A 20915-nucleotide genomic window follows, 5' to 3' on the forward strand; every position below is an offset into this window, starting at 1 on the left:
AACACTGATGTTGGGTTTAGATGGATCTATTGCCTCAGTATCCACTTTAAGAATGTCACAGCCTGCCCAAAACACACATCAGTACAGCCTAGGGGTCTGTTATATGTGAAAAGCAGAGCATGGGCAAGATGGTGAATCAGAGAAGACCTTATTGTAGTTTGGGTGAGTATGGTAAAGCAGCAAAGTATTGTTTCTAGAGGGGAAATGATAAAGTAAGAAATAAGGTTATGAAGAAAACAAGCAGGTAAGCTTCAAGGAACTCTGACAAACAGTCAAATACAAAAATCCAGTCCAGGAAATAAACAAATTTAACTCTAACAAACAGCTTCACAGACAGAGAGAAGGGAAGATTCCAATATGTTTAGTACTACTGGGGTAAACATGAGATGAGTTTCAAGAAGATAAGAATGGTTTGCAGAGAGGTTTCTTGCAAACGTGGAAGGACAGTTCAAAGCATTTATGTGACATGCAGGAGATAATTTTAATAAAACCAGACAAAAAAAAAACTAGAGACTATCCAATTGGCTCATACACTGCCAACATAAATAATGGAGAAACTTCCAAACATCCACATGGTCTGACCCCCCCCCCCCAACAAGTCATTGGCTTCCTTTATTATCTTAGGTAACCCCCGCAAAAGTGACTTATAGTCAGTAACTGTTTGAAATGTCAGGACCTGTTAGACTGAGTTCTGAAATATGGAGAATGAGTGATTGAACTTACATATACTAAGTCTGAGATGCCATTTTCAGAATACTCTCTTTTTTCTGAGATATGGTAATCTCACAGTTGATATATACAAGTTCTAGGGTGTGGAGGTGCAAGGGGAGCTTGCCCCCACCCCCAAATAGAACTTTTAGGGAGAAGAGGGTTGTTCAAGATTTGCTCTTCTCCTGCGTTTTTAGTCTTTTTTTATGGCTTATGAATACTTGAAATGCCCAGTGTCAACATTTTCTTAAGGAGCACTTATGGTCTCTATCTGGTAATACATTAACTAATTAAATCTGCATATGGATGGAAAACTGCTTTGCAAATAGTTCTTCTGCAGCTGGAAGACAAAGCTTGTCATTAACATAGTCAAGATAAATCCATCTGCATTCTGTCTGCTGGCCCAGTTTGACATTTCTTCAACAAAACATAAGCCTTGCACTCTCAGGCCACTGGAAAAGTGGGACTAAAAAATATGTAGCAAGAGAGGCACACAATGGTCAATTGTATGCTAACAGCCATCTCGCCAAACAGCAGATGTCTTGATGAAAGCCACTGTAGTTGGTGCTTTGCTGGTTCTCTAAGGTGTAGTGGTAACATGAATATCTATACTGAGTCCCATGGCACACAGGGGGTTGAAATACATTGCATGGGGTTGTGAAGGCTAACCTCCACATGCCAGCATGCACGCATACATACATGCACGCACACAATATTCTGCCTCATTTAATCAAAATCGTTCACAAACACTCTGTGTTGTTTAACACGAGTTTTGAGTTAATGGCTGTTACAAAACTGTCTGTGAGTGCAAAATGTTTAATTATTTTTTTCCAGCAGATGGTTTCTTCCTTCATGAGGTAGTCATTTTAAAATAATTTTTTCCCTCAAAGAGGAGTGGTCTCATCGAAGCTTTTGCACAAAAGTCTAGAAAAAATATCCACCAAAATGCATCACTTTCTTCATGAACATTGAGTACCATACACAATGGTAATTGGACCACCCACTATATATCACACCATATTTTACAGCTTTGTGTAGTGGGTCATCTTCAAGCTCTGACTGCTCTATTATCTTTCTTTGGCAGTACAACATTCTATAGTCACTGTCTTGTATTCTGAAGGAAGACCCCAGTAGATTAATGGTTCCTTGGTCTTACAATGGTGCCTCCTACATCAAGGAGGATCTATCTGACAGTAATATCTTTGTTATATGAAAATGTTTGCCACAAACTACCCTATACTGATGATGCACCCTCTGCAACAGAAATCTTCACACATGCACACACTATACTGCCTTGTTGAGTCAAAACTCATGACAAACACTTTGTGTTCTTTAACATGAGTTTTGGCTTAATAGCTGCTACAAAACTGTCTATGGTGTAATATATATAATTATATTTCTTCCAGTTGATGTTTTTTTTTCCTTTATGAGGTATTCGAGGAGTGGTCTCCATCTGCAACGCAAACAAACCAACAAACAAACACACACATATGCCCACACCCACTACAGTGGGTCCCAAAATACTGACACTGAATGGCCGAAAGAACAGACATATATATATATTAAGTCTGAGATGTCATTTCTCAGAATATTCCCTTTTATCCAAGGTATGGTGATCTCAGAGTTGGTATACATAAGTCTGGGGGGTGTGGGGGAAGCTTGCCCCCTGTAAAAAGTTTTAAGGAAAAGAGCAATCTTCGAGATTCTCTCTTCTCCTGTGTTTTTGGTCATTATTTTCTGCAAGTTGGCACTCAGCATTTCAAGTGCCAACATTTCAATACAGAACACACACCCACACACACACACACACACACACACACACACACACACACACACACACACACACACACACACACACACACACACACACACACAAACACACACACACACACTTTCAGTTGCACTGCTAGTCCATATAGTTCATGTCTGTCTGAACATACTTGTTGCCCAAGCACCAATATATGAAAACAATTATTACTAGCTTAGGAGTTCTATTGTAGGCAGAAGGTCAACAAACCATTCTTGGGCTAGAGTTGGGCCTGCAGGACTACCTGAGACTTCAGATGGTTATTGCCAAAAGTACTATTAGAAAATAATGAGAAACCACGTGTTAAGTGCTGGGATAGGTGACAGAAATTATTGGTGGCGACCAGGAATTAGAACTGGTTGTAAAGCGGTGGTGAATGAAGGACAAGACAGAGACCACCTGCTTTTTAGCAGGTCTAATTTTTATGGTTTACTTTTCAGGATGTGTAGCACTAATCAGAAAGGGAGACTGAGGAAGTACTGTCATGGGTACCAACTTCTTTAGTATAACCTGAGAAATGTAAAGCAGGAGCTACATGAGATTAATCATACCATGTTCTAATGAAATGGGGTTAGTTGAATTTAATTAAATGTGATCTATCTGATTCCCATTTCAGTTGGAACATAGGCAATGTTAAGAATGAGACTGTAAAACTATGGTGGCAAGAAAGTTTCATCTTACCCCAAGGTTGCTCAGTCTTATAATATTAGAGATGTGGGGTAGGTTGTTGGGGTACAGGGGAGCTTGCCCTCTCCACTTCAAAAAAAAAAAAAACATACATTTGCAATTCATAACTTGGTGAAAGCTTATATGTTTTTGACTGCATTTTTATTATTTTGCAGTTCACTGTAATTCAATGAATTGAATTGCTATGGACCTTTATAAGGATACAATGGAGAAGGTGATCATTATGAACTCAAGGCCAGAAACTAGTCAAGAAAACCTGCTTCTGAAATACATTACAGCTAATTGGTAGGTAGCAGATGTATGATTAAAAAACACAAACTGGGAAGTCAAAAGATTTTTACTAAAATCCAAGTCAGAGTTGAGCCAGCAGGCTGGCTTGGACTTACATGCTATAAGTCATTTCTTTGAGTTCACATGTGACAGTTATCAGACCTACCTCCATTAAGTTAAAAAATGATAAAATATGGATTCTATTCAGTGCTACATTTGTGACTTTTTACTGTAGTTTGCAGAAATTTTTGCTACTACTCTTTGAAGTGCTAATATGCATTTGGAGAAACCTAGTCTTGTCACTCACTACATGGACAAGTTTCATATTGTCACTACTGTAGGAGAGACCAGCCCTCAAGTCAATATTTCAGAATGTTAGAAAGTGCATCTTTTTTTTTTATTTTTACACTGTAGGCACACTGGATCATTACATTTTCACCCTTCAGGGCATGTTTTATATTTTTTCAGAGTACATCATTAGATCTCAGGTTTCTGAGGCACTTAGCTCTGCTTCATGCAACACTTTGTCTGACAATAGCCTACAATAGAGCAGATCTGTCCTCTTTTAGTGCTTTAATATAATCTTGGTATCTACACTTAAAAGGCAGTAATAAAGTAAACATTTAACAAAAGTTGTTCCAAAGTATATCTGTGCAAATAAACAGTCTGCTGAAGACATACAATGGGGTAGTTACAGTACAAAGTTTGTATGTTCTTCCTCTTTTCACTTGAGTTATTGCAAGGGGTCTACGTTTCATTGCAAAGATATACCATGAAAGGAAATGGTCAGCCTCCTAACTATCTGTGGTGTGTGTCATGTGTATGTCAGTATATGCATCCTGGAACAGACTGGCATCCTATCCAGGACTGCTTCCATAGTCTCCAGCTTCCCATGATCATAAAGCGGATAGAACAGGTACTGGAAAAATGATTGAATAAATGCTATACTATTTGAAACAAATATTCAAGAAAATGAACATTTTTTTAATAACATTTTTTAAATGTAACCTGCAACCATATGATGTTCTTTTGCAACATTTTTACAACTTTTGTGTGCTCCAAAAAGGTATGCAGTAATTTTATTTCTTGATAGAGCAGCTGAATAGTAATTTTTTTATGCTATAGGCAGAATAATGCACACATTGCAGTATGTTATAAATGTTGTTTGCATGTCTTTGGTTTATGAAAGCATAAAAGTCGTGAGCATCATAAACCAAAGTTGTATAAAAACACATATGCAGCCTTGTTTTATTCATGTTGATTCCTAATGTTAGTACACACTATGGACTACAGTCTAAGTTAGCTTACCGACCCTGGGATGATATAGCACAAAAACTACATTAAGCTGCACTAAGAACTTCAGATAAAGCATGAGAAAAATGTGCTGACTATCTCAAAGCCAGAGGAAGAATTTAAAGCCTGGTGCTCTTACTGCTAACACCTAAACTGGGAAATCAAATGTCTCATGTACTGTATCAATTGTTTATTTAAACATATTTTTTGCTGGTTATGTGGACTAATCCTTGGAGACCTTTTTCAGCTATGATGTGGGCTGCAAGCTGAAAGCCTAAATTAACATGCATAGGCAATTTATAATAGCAGACCAGTTAGTGAGTCTTTGGAACGTTGGAGGAAACCTACTCAGACCAGCGGTAAATAAAGAAATATTATCCAGACAGCAACCAGAAACTAGGATCGCATCCTGCAGCCTTGGAGGTATGAAGTAAGCTGACATAGCCCAGCTGAGAGAATGTTAAACTGAATGAGCAACATTAACCGCTGTCCTGCCATAGTCCTCAGCTTAGCAGATGCCCACAACAGACTGAGTATTAGAGCAAAACTCAAGATAACTGACAGAACATCAGAAGGGCAGATGAATAACACGTTCCTGAAAACACACACTAAACCCTCTAAAAGGTCCAGTTTAGTCTAAATTAGGAAAAGAACAGGAGAGAGAGAGAGAGAGAGAGAGAGAGAGAGAGAGAGACAGAGAACAAATGTCTATACATGAAAGTTTGCATGCGTAACATCATCTGGCCATCTTGGAACCTGCTCTTTGCCGATTTCAAATAAGGGCTTCTGACTCCTTCCTCTTTGATATTGTTCCTCATAGACTGCTATAAAGGGACATCAAGATGTTTTTACACAAGAACATTTTGTTCATTTGTATCTTACTTCTTATGAATCCTAACTGGTACAAGGTTAAGAGGAAAAGCAAACAGAGCTAGGGCCAAAGGTTAATGCATGAATTTTTTAAGTAGCTGTGAAAAAGAAAAACAAGATATGATACCAAATTAAGTTATTAGTCTGGCAAATTGTAAACTAATAATTTAAAAACAAAAATACCATCACTTTAATATATTACAGCATTCTAACTGCACCATTACACAAAAAGCACTTATTTCTTAAAGCTAGTATGTCTAGTTATGTATCAAGATCAGTGTATCTTTCTGGAATGTAACACTGTTACAATGTTTAAGGTACGAAGTAGATACAGATTGGAAGCTAGGAAGGAGAAAGTGATTTACAGTTAGAATGTCATCTTCAGAGTTATTATAGGAGACCCATTGGAGTGAATGTTTACCTCTACAATTTCAGCTGCAAAGAAAAGGACCTGTGCAACTGACATTCACAGACACAAACATGATGGTAGTTGATGAATGATTCATTTGTGTGGCCCATTATTTGTTCCTGTTCAATTAACATTCTCAGATAATTGATATTCTCCAATTTTATAATGCCTTTTTCCATGAAGTAGGAAGACTGAAAATATTGATAAATAAATTAGATAAAAATATATTGTGAAACTAAAGCAGGAAATGGAATCCAATATCTGTTTCCAGAATTCAGTCTGATTGAAATATTGCAAAAGGAGCTTACGGTCTGGTGCACAGAAATTTTGAAACTTTTATCACTTAAGCGTCACCTGATAATTAAAAGAAGTGAATACAAAGCTTTGTTCATGATCAACACTGCCGAAACCATATGTACATTTGTTTTTAATACTGTTACCTAACTACAGCTTGACTCATCTGTTGTATCCTTCCATAGAAACTATCATCAATGCAATCTTAATTTCTCAAATTTTGTAGCAAATGGGTATTTCTGCCTCAACATTTTCTTAACTTTGCTGTGTTTAATTTCTTAATGAGTTGCAGGTGTAACACTTTCAGTAATACAGTAGCACTCCTATATATATCATCAGCTTTTTTAATTAAAAGGACATCTGAAATTCTTTTAACCTAGCATTGAAAGAGCCGATCACCTTCTCACCTGTTGTAACACTCTACAGTTTTAGCATTATTAAAGATTTTGTACTTAAGATTGTCATGTGGCTTAGTTAATTAGCAAATGAATTACACAAATTATAATTTGTTCTTTAGTTTCCACTTCTTTTCACACTTTTGTAGTAAACAGCATGATTTTTTGAAAGCTTTGCATTGCATTGCCTTCTCCACCATCAAGTTCTCTATAACTTAATGAGCACAGAGTTATGTTCTTTAATCAAACTTGAGTCTGATGGTGAGACTCTGTAAAAGGAATTTGAATATGGTCCATGTTTAGCTCGTCTGTGCTCTCATAGTCACTTATGGCTACCTCCGAATCAAAACCACAACCAGCTGAAACATCTGATGATGAAGCATTTGTAGCTGTCTGCATGGAAAGAGATATAGTGTCTATGTTTACATTGTCTAAATCATGGCTTGAGGCAATAGCCAAAGTACTAAGTTCATTTGCCTCTTGTGCCCCTAAGGGCTCTGCCTCATTTGGAAACTGATGAGGTGGGAGATACTGACTGGGATGGAACTGGGGACGTCTTCTGCAATCTGGACTAAGTGTGCTAGACACAGAAACTGGCTGTGAAGCAGGAAGGGTACCATATTGGTCCTGGTAATCCTCTGGTAATGGTGGAGGCAGTTGGTCTTGGCTCAAAAATTCCTCATCTTGTGGTGGTGGGAAGTCACTGTCAATGTCATAACCACCAAGGTAGTAGTCTGTTTCCAGTTCAGTTGTGCTTCCCTGCTGAACCACTGAAGCGCCATCTGCAGCCTCATAATTTGGTAATTCCTCAATGTCAGACAGGCGAGCAGCTGGCATCCAGTCAGATGTATCCCAGTGATAAGCTGTGAAGCACAGACCCCAGAAAAAGAAAGAGTTAGACAAAGCAATCATAAAGCCATATCTAATCATTATATTCAAATCCAAACAAGCATGCAAAGACAAATATAATCACCATGCTTAACTAAAAAGCCAGTTGTGCCTTTGCTGTGGTAATGAAAAAAATAAAATAAACACAAAACTTAGCAAGAACAGCAGCTGTTTTTTTTTCTTTGCTATTACATCTTAAGTCCTTAGCATGCAAATCTTTAATCCCGGTTAAGAGTGATAATTTTTAAGAAAGCTGAAAATGATTACAAGTCTTATTTCATTCAGGTATAATCAGACACAAATGCTAATCTGCAACCTGTGTATAATACTGACTTTTTAATGAAGTCATCCTTTGGGAATACATTTAGTATTAAACTAAAAATAATATGTGAATGATGAAATATAGCAACGTGCTTATAAAAGAAAACAGACACATGGCAGAAATGTAATAACATGGGCATCAACATGTGGTATAAGTCGCTGAATGTACAAACATGCAGGGTTTCATAACACATCAAAAATGGAGCATTTTAAATTCAGGCTGTTAACAGAATGAGCCAGGCAGAAGATATGCTGTAACAGTCACCTCTGTTGTAGTTTTGCCCTTGGTCCAATACCGACACTGTCAGGTGGAGAATGAACATAAAGTAAATATGAGACTATTTTAACATCTGTTAGGCAACATCATTTGAAAATTCTCCAGTTTGCTCCTTATGCTGTTCAGGGAAGAAAAGCTATTAGAAGCCGTCACATGGCAGTAGCAAGCAGATTCTCAGCTAGGTTCATAGGTTATATCTTAAAAAAATACTGGGGTGTCATAGTGTAAAAAATAATTCAGTAATTCAGCTATATTAATGTGCAAGAATAATTCAGCTGGGCAGCTTCCCAGTTGTAGGTTTTGATAAGGACATCAGTTTGTCTTGCTCTTTCTGTCTATCTGTTTCATTTAGTAAAGTGCAACTTTGTATGTAGAATAAACGAATAAATAAAAAAAACACTGTTTATCATTAATTCTGTTGGCTAAGAACAGACATTTTATATACAAAGGTAGTTCTGGTATTTCAGGGTATGTTGATATTTTTTAATTATAGAGAAAACATAACCTACACAAAGACATAGCCAAGGTTTTTGGAATTGCACCCCAACTTCCCAAATGTAGCACCAATCCCCACAAGAACATTCCCCAGCCGAAGGCAGTACTGCAAATTTTTAGACACTGGCCAGAATTCAAAGTAATTGTCATTACTAATATTATTTGGGTAATGCTGTAGTGCCTAACAGTGTGACGGTGATAAAAAGTGATTCAGAGGCATAATAAAGTCACAGTGAGTAACATCTCATTATCATGTCTCCGAAATGAACACTGCACTCAGACGTAAAGGCAATAATGTTCCTCCCACCAAGCCATGAATGCAGTTGCATGGAAACCTTCACAAACACACACCCACACCCACACACACACACACACACACACACACACACACACACACACACACACACACACACACACACACACACACACACACACACACACAAAGCTTTATAGTACTTACTCGCTGTAGCACTAACAACCCCTCTCCTGCCAAAGAAGCGAATGGGTTAATGCTGTTTAGAACTATACCCAGGCACTGTGTGCAGTTCCTTGATCTGACAGGAACAGCAAAAAAAAAGGTGCTGTCTGACTTGAGGACAGAAAAACTGGTCCTCTCAGGGGTCTTTTCAGAACTGACTTCAGAACCAAAAATATGCTTGTTACAAATATAACAAGCATGCTATAGTTAGAAGACCACACTGTATTCGAAGTCATAACTAAAAAGTGCTTTGTGTGTGGGACTGTACAGTCAGCATGTGCCAACTGCACCCCCTGACAACTTGCACCTAGGGCAGCTGACCCTTATGCTCTCCTTAACTACTTCTCTGATGCCATCGAAAGACGGTGTACAATCTTTTTGTTTTGCTGCCCAGATTGAGCAGTCCAGTTATTCTTTGAGTTGTTCTACAACTCTGTTCTGATGCCTTTACACTGATGTAGCAGCACAGCACTCACTGAATCACTCGTGCATAGAATACTGTGAAAAACTTCTCTCCCGCTACTTTCAACCTTTTACTGCAACAATGTAACTGATCCCCTCTTAACCACCTACAATTAGATGATGCTGTTCAGTACTTCAACACAACCTTCCTTACAATTCTTAATAATCTAGCTCCTACCAGAAAAGTTTGTACTATAAACCAACCCCCCCCCCCCCCATGGTTATCCAAAGACAAAGCTGACCTCCTTAAATATCAACAACTAAGAAACTTAACAAAAAAAAAATAAAAAGAGACAAACAAGTATACTTCCTATCCTGTCAGCAAAACAACCTACAACAATTCTGGCTTTCCATCAACCAACTCCTAAACCCAGGACATACTTCTACCCCCACCTGCTACCTCAAACGACTCAGTCCCTATCTCTACTCAATTTAACACCCATTTCATGAACATCGTCACCTCCCTTCTAAATAACCAACCTACCCAGTCACTTACTGTCCCCACCCCAGCCATAGACAATCCTAGCTCCTTCTCCCTCTCACCCATACGAACTGAGTACATAAAAACTCTCTTGTCCAAACTCAAACCATGCTGCACAGCTGCAGACAAGCTCCCTAATGAATTTCTAAAACTTGCAGCCCCTTCATTTGCTTACCCCATTTCTATCCTGATCAATCGCTCGATAAAAGCACATTATGTCCCACTCATATGGAAAATATCTCATATTATACCTCTCCATAAAGGTGGCCCCTCAAAGAGCTAACCAACTATCATCCCATAGCCATACTTTTCCCCCTCACAAACATTTTAGAAAAATGCACCCACACCCAGCTCATATCCTACTTCCTTAACAATAACCTCCTTTCCAGCTCTCAGCATGGTTTCAGACCAAAGCACAGTACCAGTACTGTCCTCCTATCTTTCACTAACACCATCCACCATCTCATGAATGAACTGTGTCCCACCAGCTTCTACTAAATAAACTATCTTCCTATGGCCTTAGTTTACCCTCACTAACTTGGTTCCACAGCTCTCTCTCCAACCGTCAACAAGCTACAAAGTGGGAAAACTCTCTTCCCCCCTACTCCCCATCTCAGTGGGTGTACCTCAAGGCTCTATTCTTCATCCACTTCTCTTCATCATATTCACAAACAGCCTCAGTACAGCAACCAAACATGCCTCCATAGTACAGTATGCAGATGATGCTACCCTTATCTGTTCTGCCCCCTCACCCAAAGAGTTCCAAATAAAAATGCAATCCTCTTTTCAGGACATTGAAACCTACCTCTCCCAACACCAACTCATTTTAAATCCCAACAAAACAAAAGTCATAGTTTTTAGTACCAAAAAACACAAGACTTCCCAGCCCCCACTGTCAATCACCTCTGGAAATGGTACCAAAATTACCCCCACTAACCACACAAAAGTTTTAGGTGTCATCATAGATGACAGCCTTAGATTTAGCATACATATTGCCCAAATCATCAAAATGGTCCACATCAAACTAGGTTCCCTATACATAGCCAAACCATCCTAACTCCCAATGCCATGCTAGTCACTGCTCGCACACACCATTTATCTACCCTTCTCTACGGCTCTTTCATATTTACTAACCCTCGAAAATCTGACCTAAACAATCTAGAAACATGTTATCATAAAATTGCTAAATTTGCCACTAATCACCCACACAGATCCCACCACTGCTCAGCTCTTTCAAAATTAAACTGGCTAGAGCTCCCCAACCTTCTATCTCTCAATCAACTATCCTTAGCCCACAAAATAACCTACCACCCCCAGCAACTGCTCTGCCATCTACTCTTTAGTTCAACTTAATGCTAATAGCAGATCTCTCAGATCTTCCAATAAACTCCAACTAAAAGTATCCAACTCCTACAACCAACATGGCAACTCCCTCTATTCACACAAAACAGCCAAACTCTGGAACACTCTTCCAGACACAATAACAAAAAATCAAGTACATAACCAGTTCAAATCACTCCTAAAGGAACACCTAACTAGTCACTGGCTGTGCTCCTGCCTCACCCCATGTTAATCTACTTCCCCACCTTTAGCTACCTTTCTCATCAGACCGGCTAACATCCCTTTAGTAAACTTTAACTTATATACTATCTACTGTTACTCTAGTACAGTCCTACTGAATGTATTATATTTGCTGCCATTGTGTTGTTTCTGCAACAGTAATTTTACAGTTCTACCGATTGTATTATACTTACTGCATCTTTTTTGTGTTCTACTACAGTGGAGTCTTCCCCCTGGGTCTCCACTAGTAATAAGGACCTGCCTTTGTACTGTTTCTAGATGCTGTAAATAATTCTGTTATACTAATGTTTTACTGTTACTATGTTTTTGTTTATTGTCTTATATTACTGTGCAGCTTTTCTCTCTGGGTCTCCACTGAAAACGGGCCTCTGGCCCAGTTGGACATACCCGGTTAACAAATGTGATAAATAAATAAACGTGTACCAGACAGGTTAGCTCAGTACGTTATACTTTTTTAAATCCCAAGCATGCAATTTTTCAAAAAAATCTCCCAAAATGTCATGCTTAAGCAAAAAGTAGTTAGCCAACTAGATTTTTTTTGAAAAAATAAATAACCATAAACCACAATAAAAAGTAAATTCTGGTATATATCCTTGCACAAAATAAATTACTTTTAAAAAGTGTACACCATGGTTTACACAGCATACAATTGGTTACATTCATGAACCGACCCACATTCTGCATATATCCAGGGAAGATGTTTTTGCCTTGGCTACACTGCTTCAGTACTAAAGAACCATATATGGGGATGGCTGTATAGTGTTTTCCTTCTAACTCAATTAAAAACTTTTTGTTGGTTCATAAAATGCGCACAACTACAAATATAAACCATATGCTGAAAACTGACCTTTAATTCTAAGGCTGACTTACCGCGCAATGTCACAAATGCTAAAAACAAACCCTTAAAACTTATTCTAAAGCTAAGTTATTGTGCAAAAACAGACAGTTATACTATGTACTTCCAACTACCTTCATAAATCCACTGACTCAACATGATAAAACCTGACCTGACTTACATTTCAGACCTTGTGAGGCTGATACAAAATTCAGGAGGCCTGAACCCTGAAATTCTGGACCATTTAATAAAGGAGAAAGACATACAACAGACGTTATTAAGAACTCACATTACAAAGTGAATATTCTACAATGGTAGCAGGGGGCTTCCTTCCTAGCTGAATCCAGCCAGAATAAAGCCCAGCCCTAGGGGAATCCAGCCAGGATAAAGCCCAGGTCAACTCCACTATCATGGAATCCTGTGTGGGAACTACCATCAAACACTGTGTATGAAAACACAAGTAGGCTAAGCTACTGGATGATGCCCACTATTATGGCCAAAGCCAAAGGAGACAGAGCAACATCAGTCTACTAAAGAATGCAGAATGAAAATAAAAAAAAAATACCAAACCTGAAGCCTAATCAGAGTATTTAATGAGAAAACTGAGTACTTTTGTCCCCCCCAAAAAAACTTCTTGGACTTCATCACAGTTAAAAGGACAATCACATCAGCAGAATTAATTCATGCTGACAACCAATCACATTAGTTTTTTTATCCTAATAATAAATGCAAATAAACCAATACATTCACAATTATATTAATCTAAATATTTATACAAAATGAATGAAACACAATTAATTAAAAAAAAATTCACTTTTGTAAACAATATAAAATCATGTCACGTCTTAAAATTTCATAGCTGTGTCTCTAAGAATACTTAATAGAGAAAAGGAATCATTTACACCAGGTTCATTACAAGTGTTGAGATGCTATTGCCAAATTAATTCTTTGTGAGCCAATAGATTATTAAAATCACCCCACAAATAATAACCTAGTCAATCACAAAAAATAAATAATTTGAAATCATTATATTTCACTGAATGTCTATAAAGAGCATTACTATGCTTGCCTTTTTTATATCGTATAAATGCACATAGATTCTTTCCCTAAGTTTCTTATTACTTTTACCTAAATGCAATTCAGGTGGCCAAATACACAATCCTGGTGGTGTTACAATTATTTTATTTATTTATTTGCAGTTTGTTTACCAGGATAGTCCTTTGGGCCACAAGGAACCCATTTTCAATGGAGTCCTGGGGAGAAAAGCTCCATTACATTACAAGTATAATAAGTTTCAGAATTAGAAGATTACAGGATAATAATTTTTACAAATTTTACAAAACAGTCCCACCTCCCAGGACACCCTATAGTCCTGTTGTATCATTTAATAAAAACATAGGGGTCCATCATTGTTGTACTTACAGCATTTGCAACACCATTTCCCCATTCTGGATATAGAGTTTTTGTGTAAACTGCTTTGGCCAATCCCCATATCCTTTTAAGTATTTTAACAAAGATGGAATCATCGCTATTGTAAAGAATCACGATTGCTCCCTTTTGTCACTTTTATATCTACTGCTTTAAAAACCTGGGTTACATTACCACCCTGAATAGAAGCATACCTCCCACTTTTCCCCTTAGCAGTTTCGTCTTTCACTTCCATTTACAAAAAACATAGGGTAACATCTTTCTTTAACCATCTCAATCAATTTCAATTTATCCAACACCATCTGCCCTTTGAGAATACTTCTTTTTGAAAAAAAGGGAGGCAACTATTAAAAATTTTGCACTTAAGATTGCCATGCGGTTTAATTAGTTAATTAGCAAATGAACTACACAAATTATAATTTGTTCTTTAATTTCCACTTCTGCTCACAAGAAGACCAGGCAGGAAGGGGGAAGAGTTAAGGGGTATAATCCACTTGCATCTCTTGTGTGGTGGGGGGTGTATTCTCAGAGGCACACAGAGTTGGGATTTCCTTGAAGACTGGCCAAACCATCATGTATGCTTTTGGAGAGGACAAAGTGGACGGGCTGCTTGCATATCCCTCCTCAGCACAAGGGATAGGCAAAAAATAAGAAAAAAGCTCTTGAACCAACCAGATGGCCTTCCAAATGATGACCCCTCTCGGATGACCCTTACCTTTATGATTAGAACAATAGGCCAAGTGACCTGAAGGCAGCTGATGACTGACAGGCAGACAAGCAGGGACAAAAATAGCAAAACATTTATTTTTAAAACATAGTAAGTTCATATATAGGTGTTTTGCCAATGGAGTTACAACCCAGCTGGGAAAATGTTCTAAACAGATTTAAAAACAAAAAAATTAGTAAAACTGTGTGGGTGGATATACAATTATCTATATCCCTAGAAAAATAAAAACATGCACTCATAATTAGTAGTGTTTTCAATTAAGTAACAATCTTGGTTTATAGCAGCACCTGTGAGAGTCATGGGACTGGCCAAAACATAACCTGACTTCCTACTCTTCCTCTCCCAACTCCCCTACCTTCTCTTCCTCTACCAACTCCCCTACCTTCTCTTCCCCTACCAACTCCCCTACCTTCTCTTCCTCTACCAACTCCCCTACCTTCTCTTCCTCTACCAACTCCCCTACCTTCTCTTCCTCTACCAACTCCCCTACCTTCTCTTCCTCTACCAACTCCCCTACCTTCTCTTCCTCTACCAACTCCCCTACCTTCTCTTCCTCTACCAACTCCCCTACCTTCTCTTCCTCTACTAACTCCCATACCTTCTCTTCCTCTACTAACTCCCCTACCTTCTCTTCCTCTACCAACTCCCCTACCTTCTCTTCCTCTACCAACTCCCCTACCTTCTCTTCCTCTCCCAACTCCCATACCTTCTCTTCCTCTACCAACTAGAAACCTGAGCCCATTTAACATTTTTGACAATAATATACACATTTTCAGCATAGTTCATGTTTTAAACTGCACTATAACTGCTGATTCTCAGTTCATGCTCTCTATCACAACAAGGTGAAGAATCACACTTGTGTAGTCTAAGCCATCATGATGAACAAAAATGTATACCATTCCTTCCTGCACAACACAACATTAGAGCTTAACAAATAACTGATCACACTACAAAGGCTGTGCAATTTTCATTTTAGCACCACACATATACCTTTTATTATTTTCCTAGTACGGAAGCAGTAAAATACCCTCAAGTTAAAGCAATATGCCAAGTTGTTCATTTTTTAAGTATTCATGGGTATACTTTGGAAAGTTTCTGTTCACAGTTTAGTGGCCCCAAGAATATAAAAGGTAACATTATTTTATCTTCAGCAGCCCTCCAGACAGACTTAACAAATATCACTCTCTTGTTAAACTAATAATTTAAAGGTAGATCAGGGCTATAATTAGAAATATCACAGTTAAGCATCAAGTTGCGACATTACTAGCCTCAAATGCCAAAGCATGCGGTGTACACAGTAAATTATCATAGACATCTCCAGTTATGTAGCTAGTGACACTGTAAAACAATAATGGCATGTCACGCTTACCTTTCTTTCATGCTCACTTGTGCTATTTTTAGTTAATGCATTTATCTCAGTCTGGCTTTTAGTACCTTGGCATATGTGGTGCATGCTTGGTTGCACTCATTGGTGGGAATATCCAATAAGACTCGCATTAAAGTATCTCAACCTATGACATCTTAACTGTGGCAAACTGATCTTAAGTTGAGCTAAATGTATAGCAGACATCTGATGAATAACTACTGTCTATAATGAATGAATGAGTTTATTAGTGTGCAAGAATGTACTTCACATGGTCTAAAGAACGAACAAATCAGTGAACATTCTAAAGCGTGTCTTGTATGGTATTAAGTAAAGAATTTGCATATAATTAATCAGACTGCAAAAACACATTCTGTGGGGTTTAGCGGGGTACATTAATAGTGACCAAGGGTGCTAAAATGCACTTTGTGTGAATCAAGAACAGTAGATTGATACAAAAATTAGTTAGGAACTAAACTGCATTTTGTGTGGTGTAACATCAGTGTGCATTTAATGAGTAAGCCAAGGTGCCAGACTAAATTTTGTTTGATGTAAGAAAATCATTTTGCCTAAACAAAGTAGTTAGGATGCCTAATTGCATAATTTCAGAAAGCTAGTTTGCATATAATTAATTAAAATGCATGCCAGAATATATTTTGCATGATGTGAAAACATCACATTGTTTATAATGATTTAGCTAGGTTGTCAAACTGGATTATGTACAGTGCAGATTCATTTTAGTACTACTCCAGAGCAATGTATCAGTTTATGTTTTTAATACACTCTAATATGCATTATTACATCGGAACAATCTACAATCAATAGTGTGTCATCTGTTAGAACATTTTGTTATGGAATAAGCAATCCTGTAGCTCCAAATATCAGCCTGCTCTATAAAAAAGGTTTTAAAAGACGACTGGAGACAACTGAGATACCACTTTAGAAATAGCTGCAAACATTTAGGTCACCACAGGTGCACAAAAAACTAACATTTTATTATTGTACATATATAAGTCTTCTAAGGAAACAATGTAGCAGAGTGCTGTGCTTCCTACAGATGGACAGGATACAGTTTTAAAAATATTCTTTACCTTCTATATCATGGCATGCAATACCTGAAGTACAATGATGCATTTTCACTCCAGTAGTTTGTATCATCTGTTGTTTTTCATTTTCTTTTTTTTGTTAAAAAAAGTCTCTGCTGATTTCATTAACTTTTATTCCCATGACATCAGCACTGGGAATAGCATTGGAATGTATCCTTAGACTATAATGGGCGCACCACTGAACATGGGCAGGTGTTTGTCTATCACAGACTATGGGTACATCCTGACATTAACCCCTGGGGATACAATATTTGGGCCATGGTTTAATAGAAAAAGTTTGAGAAGCTTTTTCCTTAAAATGGCCCAAACAGATTAGGTATTTATAGGGACCACAGAACTAAACTCATCTGATGGCATAATGCTCAGAGGATCATTGCAGAGCCACTTTAAAAATAAAAATGTACAAATGCAATACATAAGTTTAAATTACTTTAGCTAATTATGTACAGTAATGAAAATTAAATTACTGAGTATGAACTTCAGATTTGCAAAGTTTGGAGTTAAGAAATTTCTTACATATATTATTCAGTCCTATCTTTCGAATGGCATAAAGAAGTTGTTTCTATTTAAACAGAAAATGTTCCTTACATATACTAATAAGCCTACAGAGAATTCCAAGGAGGGAAGCTTACTAAACAGAGACCATCTCTATGTGTGACATATTCATCTCACATCTCTCATGAAAAATGCCTTTAAAAATAACTTTTCACTGCTTATAGTAATGTCGAAAATTGCTTTAGGACAGAACTAAATGGTATGTGAGTGCTCACCATATCAGGCAGAATGGGTAGAACAACTGGTACTTCTGTTCAGCATCCTCTTATATCACTCTGAAATAAATATCTGTAGTTCCCAAGTTCAAAAGGGGATGCTCTCTTTGACCCAAGCCTGGCATCCCAATGTCATGCTTTGGGGTGCATATACTGTATTTATCCTGTCTTTTTGACACTCTTACTCAGACCAGGTTCCATCTACAAGACAACACTATAAAGATACGGAATTTTTCTGTTTACTCAGCAGGATTTCTGCTGACATGTGAAGCAGCTGGAATGGTGACACGTTGGTAGGAATAGGGCAGTCACTGTAGAGACCGCCCCATTGATGACACGTCGGTAGGAATAAGGCAGTCATTGTAGAGACCGCCCCATTGGTGACACGGTGGTAGGAATAGGGCAGTCATTGTAGAGACTGCCCCATTGGTGACACGTTGGTAGGAATAGGGCAGTCATTGTAGAGACCGCCCCATTGGTGACACATTGGTAGGAATAAGGCAGTCATTGTAGAGACTGCCCTATTGGTGACACATTGGTAGGAATAAGGCAGTCATTGTAGAGACCACCCCATTGGTGACACATTGGTAGGAATAGGGCAGTCATTGTAGAGACTGCCCCATTGGTGACACGTTGGTAGGAATTGGGCAGTCATTGTAGAGACCGCCCCATAGATTAACTGTTAAGAGTGATAACCCTTATACTGGGTATTATCTTACTTCCAGGGGCCTTTGCAATGTGCAGAATTCCAAACAGTGCCCCAACTAAAACAGCCCTCACTGGAGCGGAAGAAAGAAAGCAGGAGAAGGAGGGATTCAAGCAAATGCCTTGGAATCACATCCTTCCAAAAGATGCTCTTCCCATGGAACAGATGTCTTGACAACAGTGACTGGTGAAAGTATGCAGAGATGACCAAGATGGCTGTGCTGAAGATGTCTGTGGTGGACATATTTCCAAAGCAAGAAAGCAGACTCAGTAGGTGGAATTCCATTTTAATGTTCCCAGCTGGAGGTCTACTAGCCTTTTCACCAATTATACATGCTAGAGGGCAAATCATTACACTGTTAATTCATGTTACCAGAAGTAAAGACCACTTATGGACCCTCTGTAAGTAAAATCTCAGCTTGTGGTGAGCATACAGGATGTGAAGAATATAGTCTCCTGGACTGAGCTTCTGGGAAAAATACCAGGAGTTGAACAGACTGACTAAAATATAGTTTAGAAAACCAGGTTAGCAAAAATAGAACTCATCATCTGCAATATATTTTACAGATCATCGAGTATGGATATCTACACACATAAAACCCTGATGCTCTGAAATGCATAATTGCCAGAGTCATGGAGAGTAAGAAGACAAACTTCCAAGATTCAAACTTCAGAGCCAATTAACCAGAAATTACAAAGAAAAAATATGAAATCATGCAGTTTATGAAGTTCAAATACTAAAGCAGGGGCAGGTTCATCACCAAAAATGAATAAATGGGAGGAAATGTGTACTCCCATGGTGGAATAATCCACACCCATATCAAACAGGTATATGAAGTAGGGCAGACAGACCAAAAAAAATGACAGACTGGGGAAGAAAGGCAGATCTACTGGTTCAATGAAGCACGTATTCCTCCTGCCCTTATAGCTGCTCAACTGCCCCAATGAAACATTTACTGGAGGCTTTCAGAATTTCCAAGCATCAGAGTCGCATACTTGTCCTACTTGAGTCTGAATATTTTCCTGTGACATTTCATTTGAATGAGAATTGCAAAATTTGTTAATTAGGTGAGATTTTTGGCAAAAAGAAAATAAAGATTTAATTTACTAACTATTCAAGGGAGACATGAATTGTGAAGGGAGTAGCAATATGCTGAATTGCAAAAGGGTCCCATAATCTTTAGCATTCATTACCGAGAGAGACTAAAAAGGTGCTGAAACTGAATGTGATTTAGGTGACCAGCAGTTTGCAGGCAAGATCAAATGAGCTATGGAATTTGATGGGAATGTTTCCATTAAAAGTTTCAATGTTTCCACTATTGATACTGCTGAATACTAGCAGGACCAAATGGAGGTGATGAAACAAATTAGCCAGTAAATGGCAGACACTGAGGAAAAATTTAAGAAACTTACAGGTTCTAACGACCACTAAGCTCCTTATAAGCCTAGCTTGCAACCCAAATGTGACCCACAAATTTGATTTATATACAGGGTGATTTACTGACTGCCTCAGTCCATCAGAGAGAGTCAAACTGCAAACAAACTACTGAAAAACAACAAAAAATAGGCAGGCAACAGTAATTCTTAAACTTTTATGGTTAGCGCTTTCGTCAAGTATTCTTACACTCAACTTCATCAGACACTAGTTAAAAGAATGGTAGCCATATTTAAAACCAGATTCATAGTCACATGTTCAGTCACTTCACATGACACTATATCACCTGATAAAATTCTCATTTCTATAACACATGTACCTAAAAATTGTATAAACAATTGTGTAAAAAATGTATATACACTTTCCTATTGACTTAATACTCAAACTCATATGTACATATACAAAGAATACATAAATATACATGAAAAAGTCAGCTAAAACATCCAAAAAACAATATTTGTTATTGTGTACATAACAATTGTTACATGTCACTAATCAACCTGAATAAATTTCAGTTGAATGTCATAAATGCATGTCCTTGTGTATGGGGGGGGGGATTTGTGTGTATATAACAAACACAAAGAGTGCCCCAAATTATATGTTTAGTTACCTGAGTATTAGTCTTGTGTTAATGTTTTAAACTCCTCAGTTTCAAGACACATGCCAAAGAGCATACGTCGTTCAACCCTGGTGTCACATAGGCCCTAGTTCTAAGCTGCCAAATCAGCTCCTTCACCCCAAGTTTTAAGCCTAATGGACCGCCCCTGATGTCAAATTCAATTTGGTCGATCACACTGAATGTGAAGGAATGACCAGGGTTTTCTACCACA

The 20915-nt window shown here is 38.0% G+C and overlaps 1 protein-coding gene across 3 annotated transcripts in view; it reads right to left on the minus strand.

The window, feature by feature from the left end:
* Window positions 1-3806: 3806 nt before the first annotated feature.
* Window positions 3807-20915, minus strand: part of FAT3 (FAT atypical cadherin 3) — a 2670157-nt gene continuing 2653048 nt past the window's right edge. The window contains exons 27-28 of one of the 3 annotated variants that reach the window (XM_044072198.1): window positions 8208-8243; window positions 3807-7596 (exon numbers count right to left, since the gene is read on the minus strand). In XM_044072198.1, coding sequence (XP_043928133.1) covers window positions 6977-7596; window positions 8208-8243 — 656 coding nt within the window. In that variant the 3' untranslated portion in view covers window positions 3807-6976. The other 2 variants (XM_044072199.1, XM_044072200.1) reach the window with 2 other exon arrangements.

Source organism: Protopterus annectens, chromosome 5.part0, assembly GCF_019279795.1.
Source record: "Protopterus annectens isolate FY-2018-M chromosome 5.part0, PAN1.0, whole genome shotgun sequence".
NCBI classification, from domain to species: Eukaryota; Metazoa; Chordata; order Ceratodontiformes; family Protopteridae; genus Protopterus; species Protopterus annectens.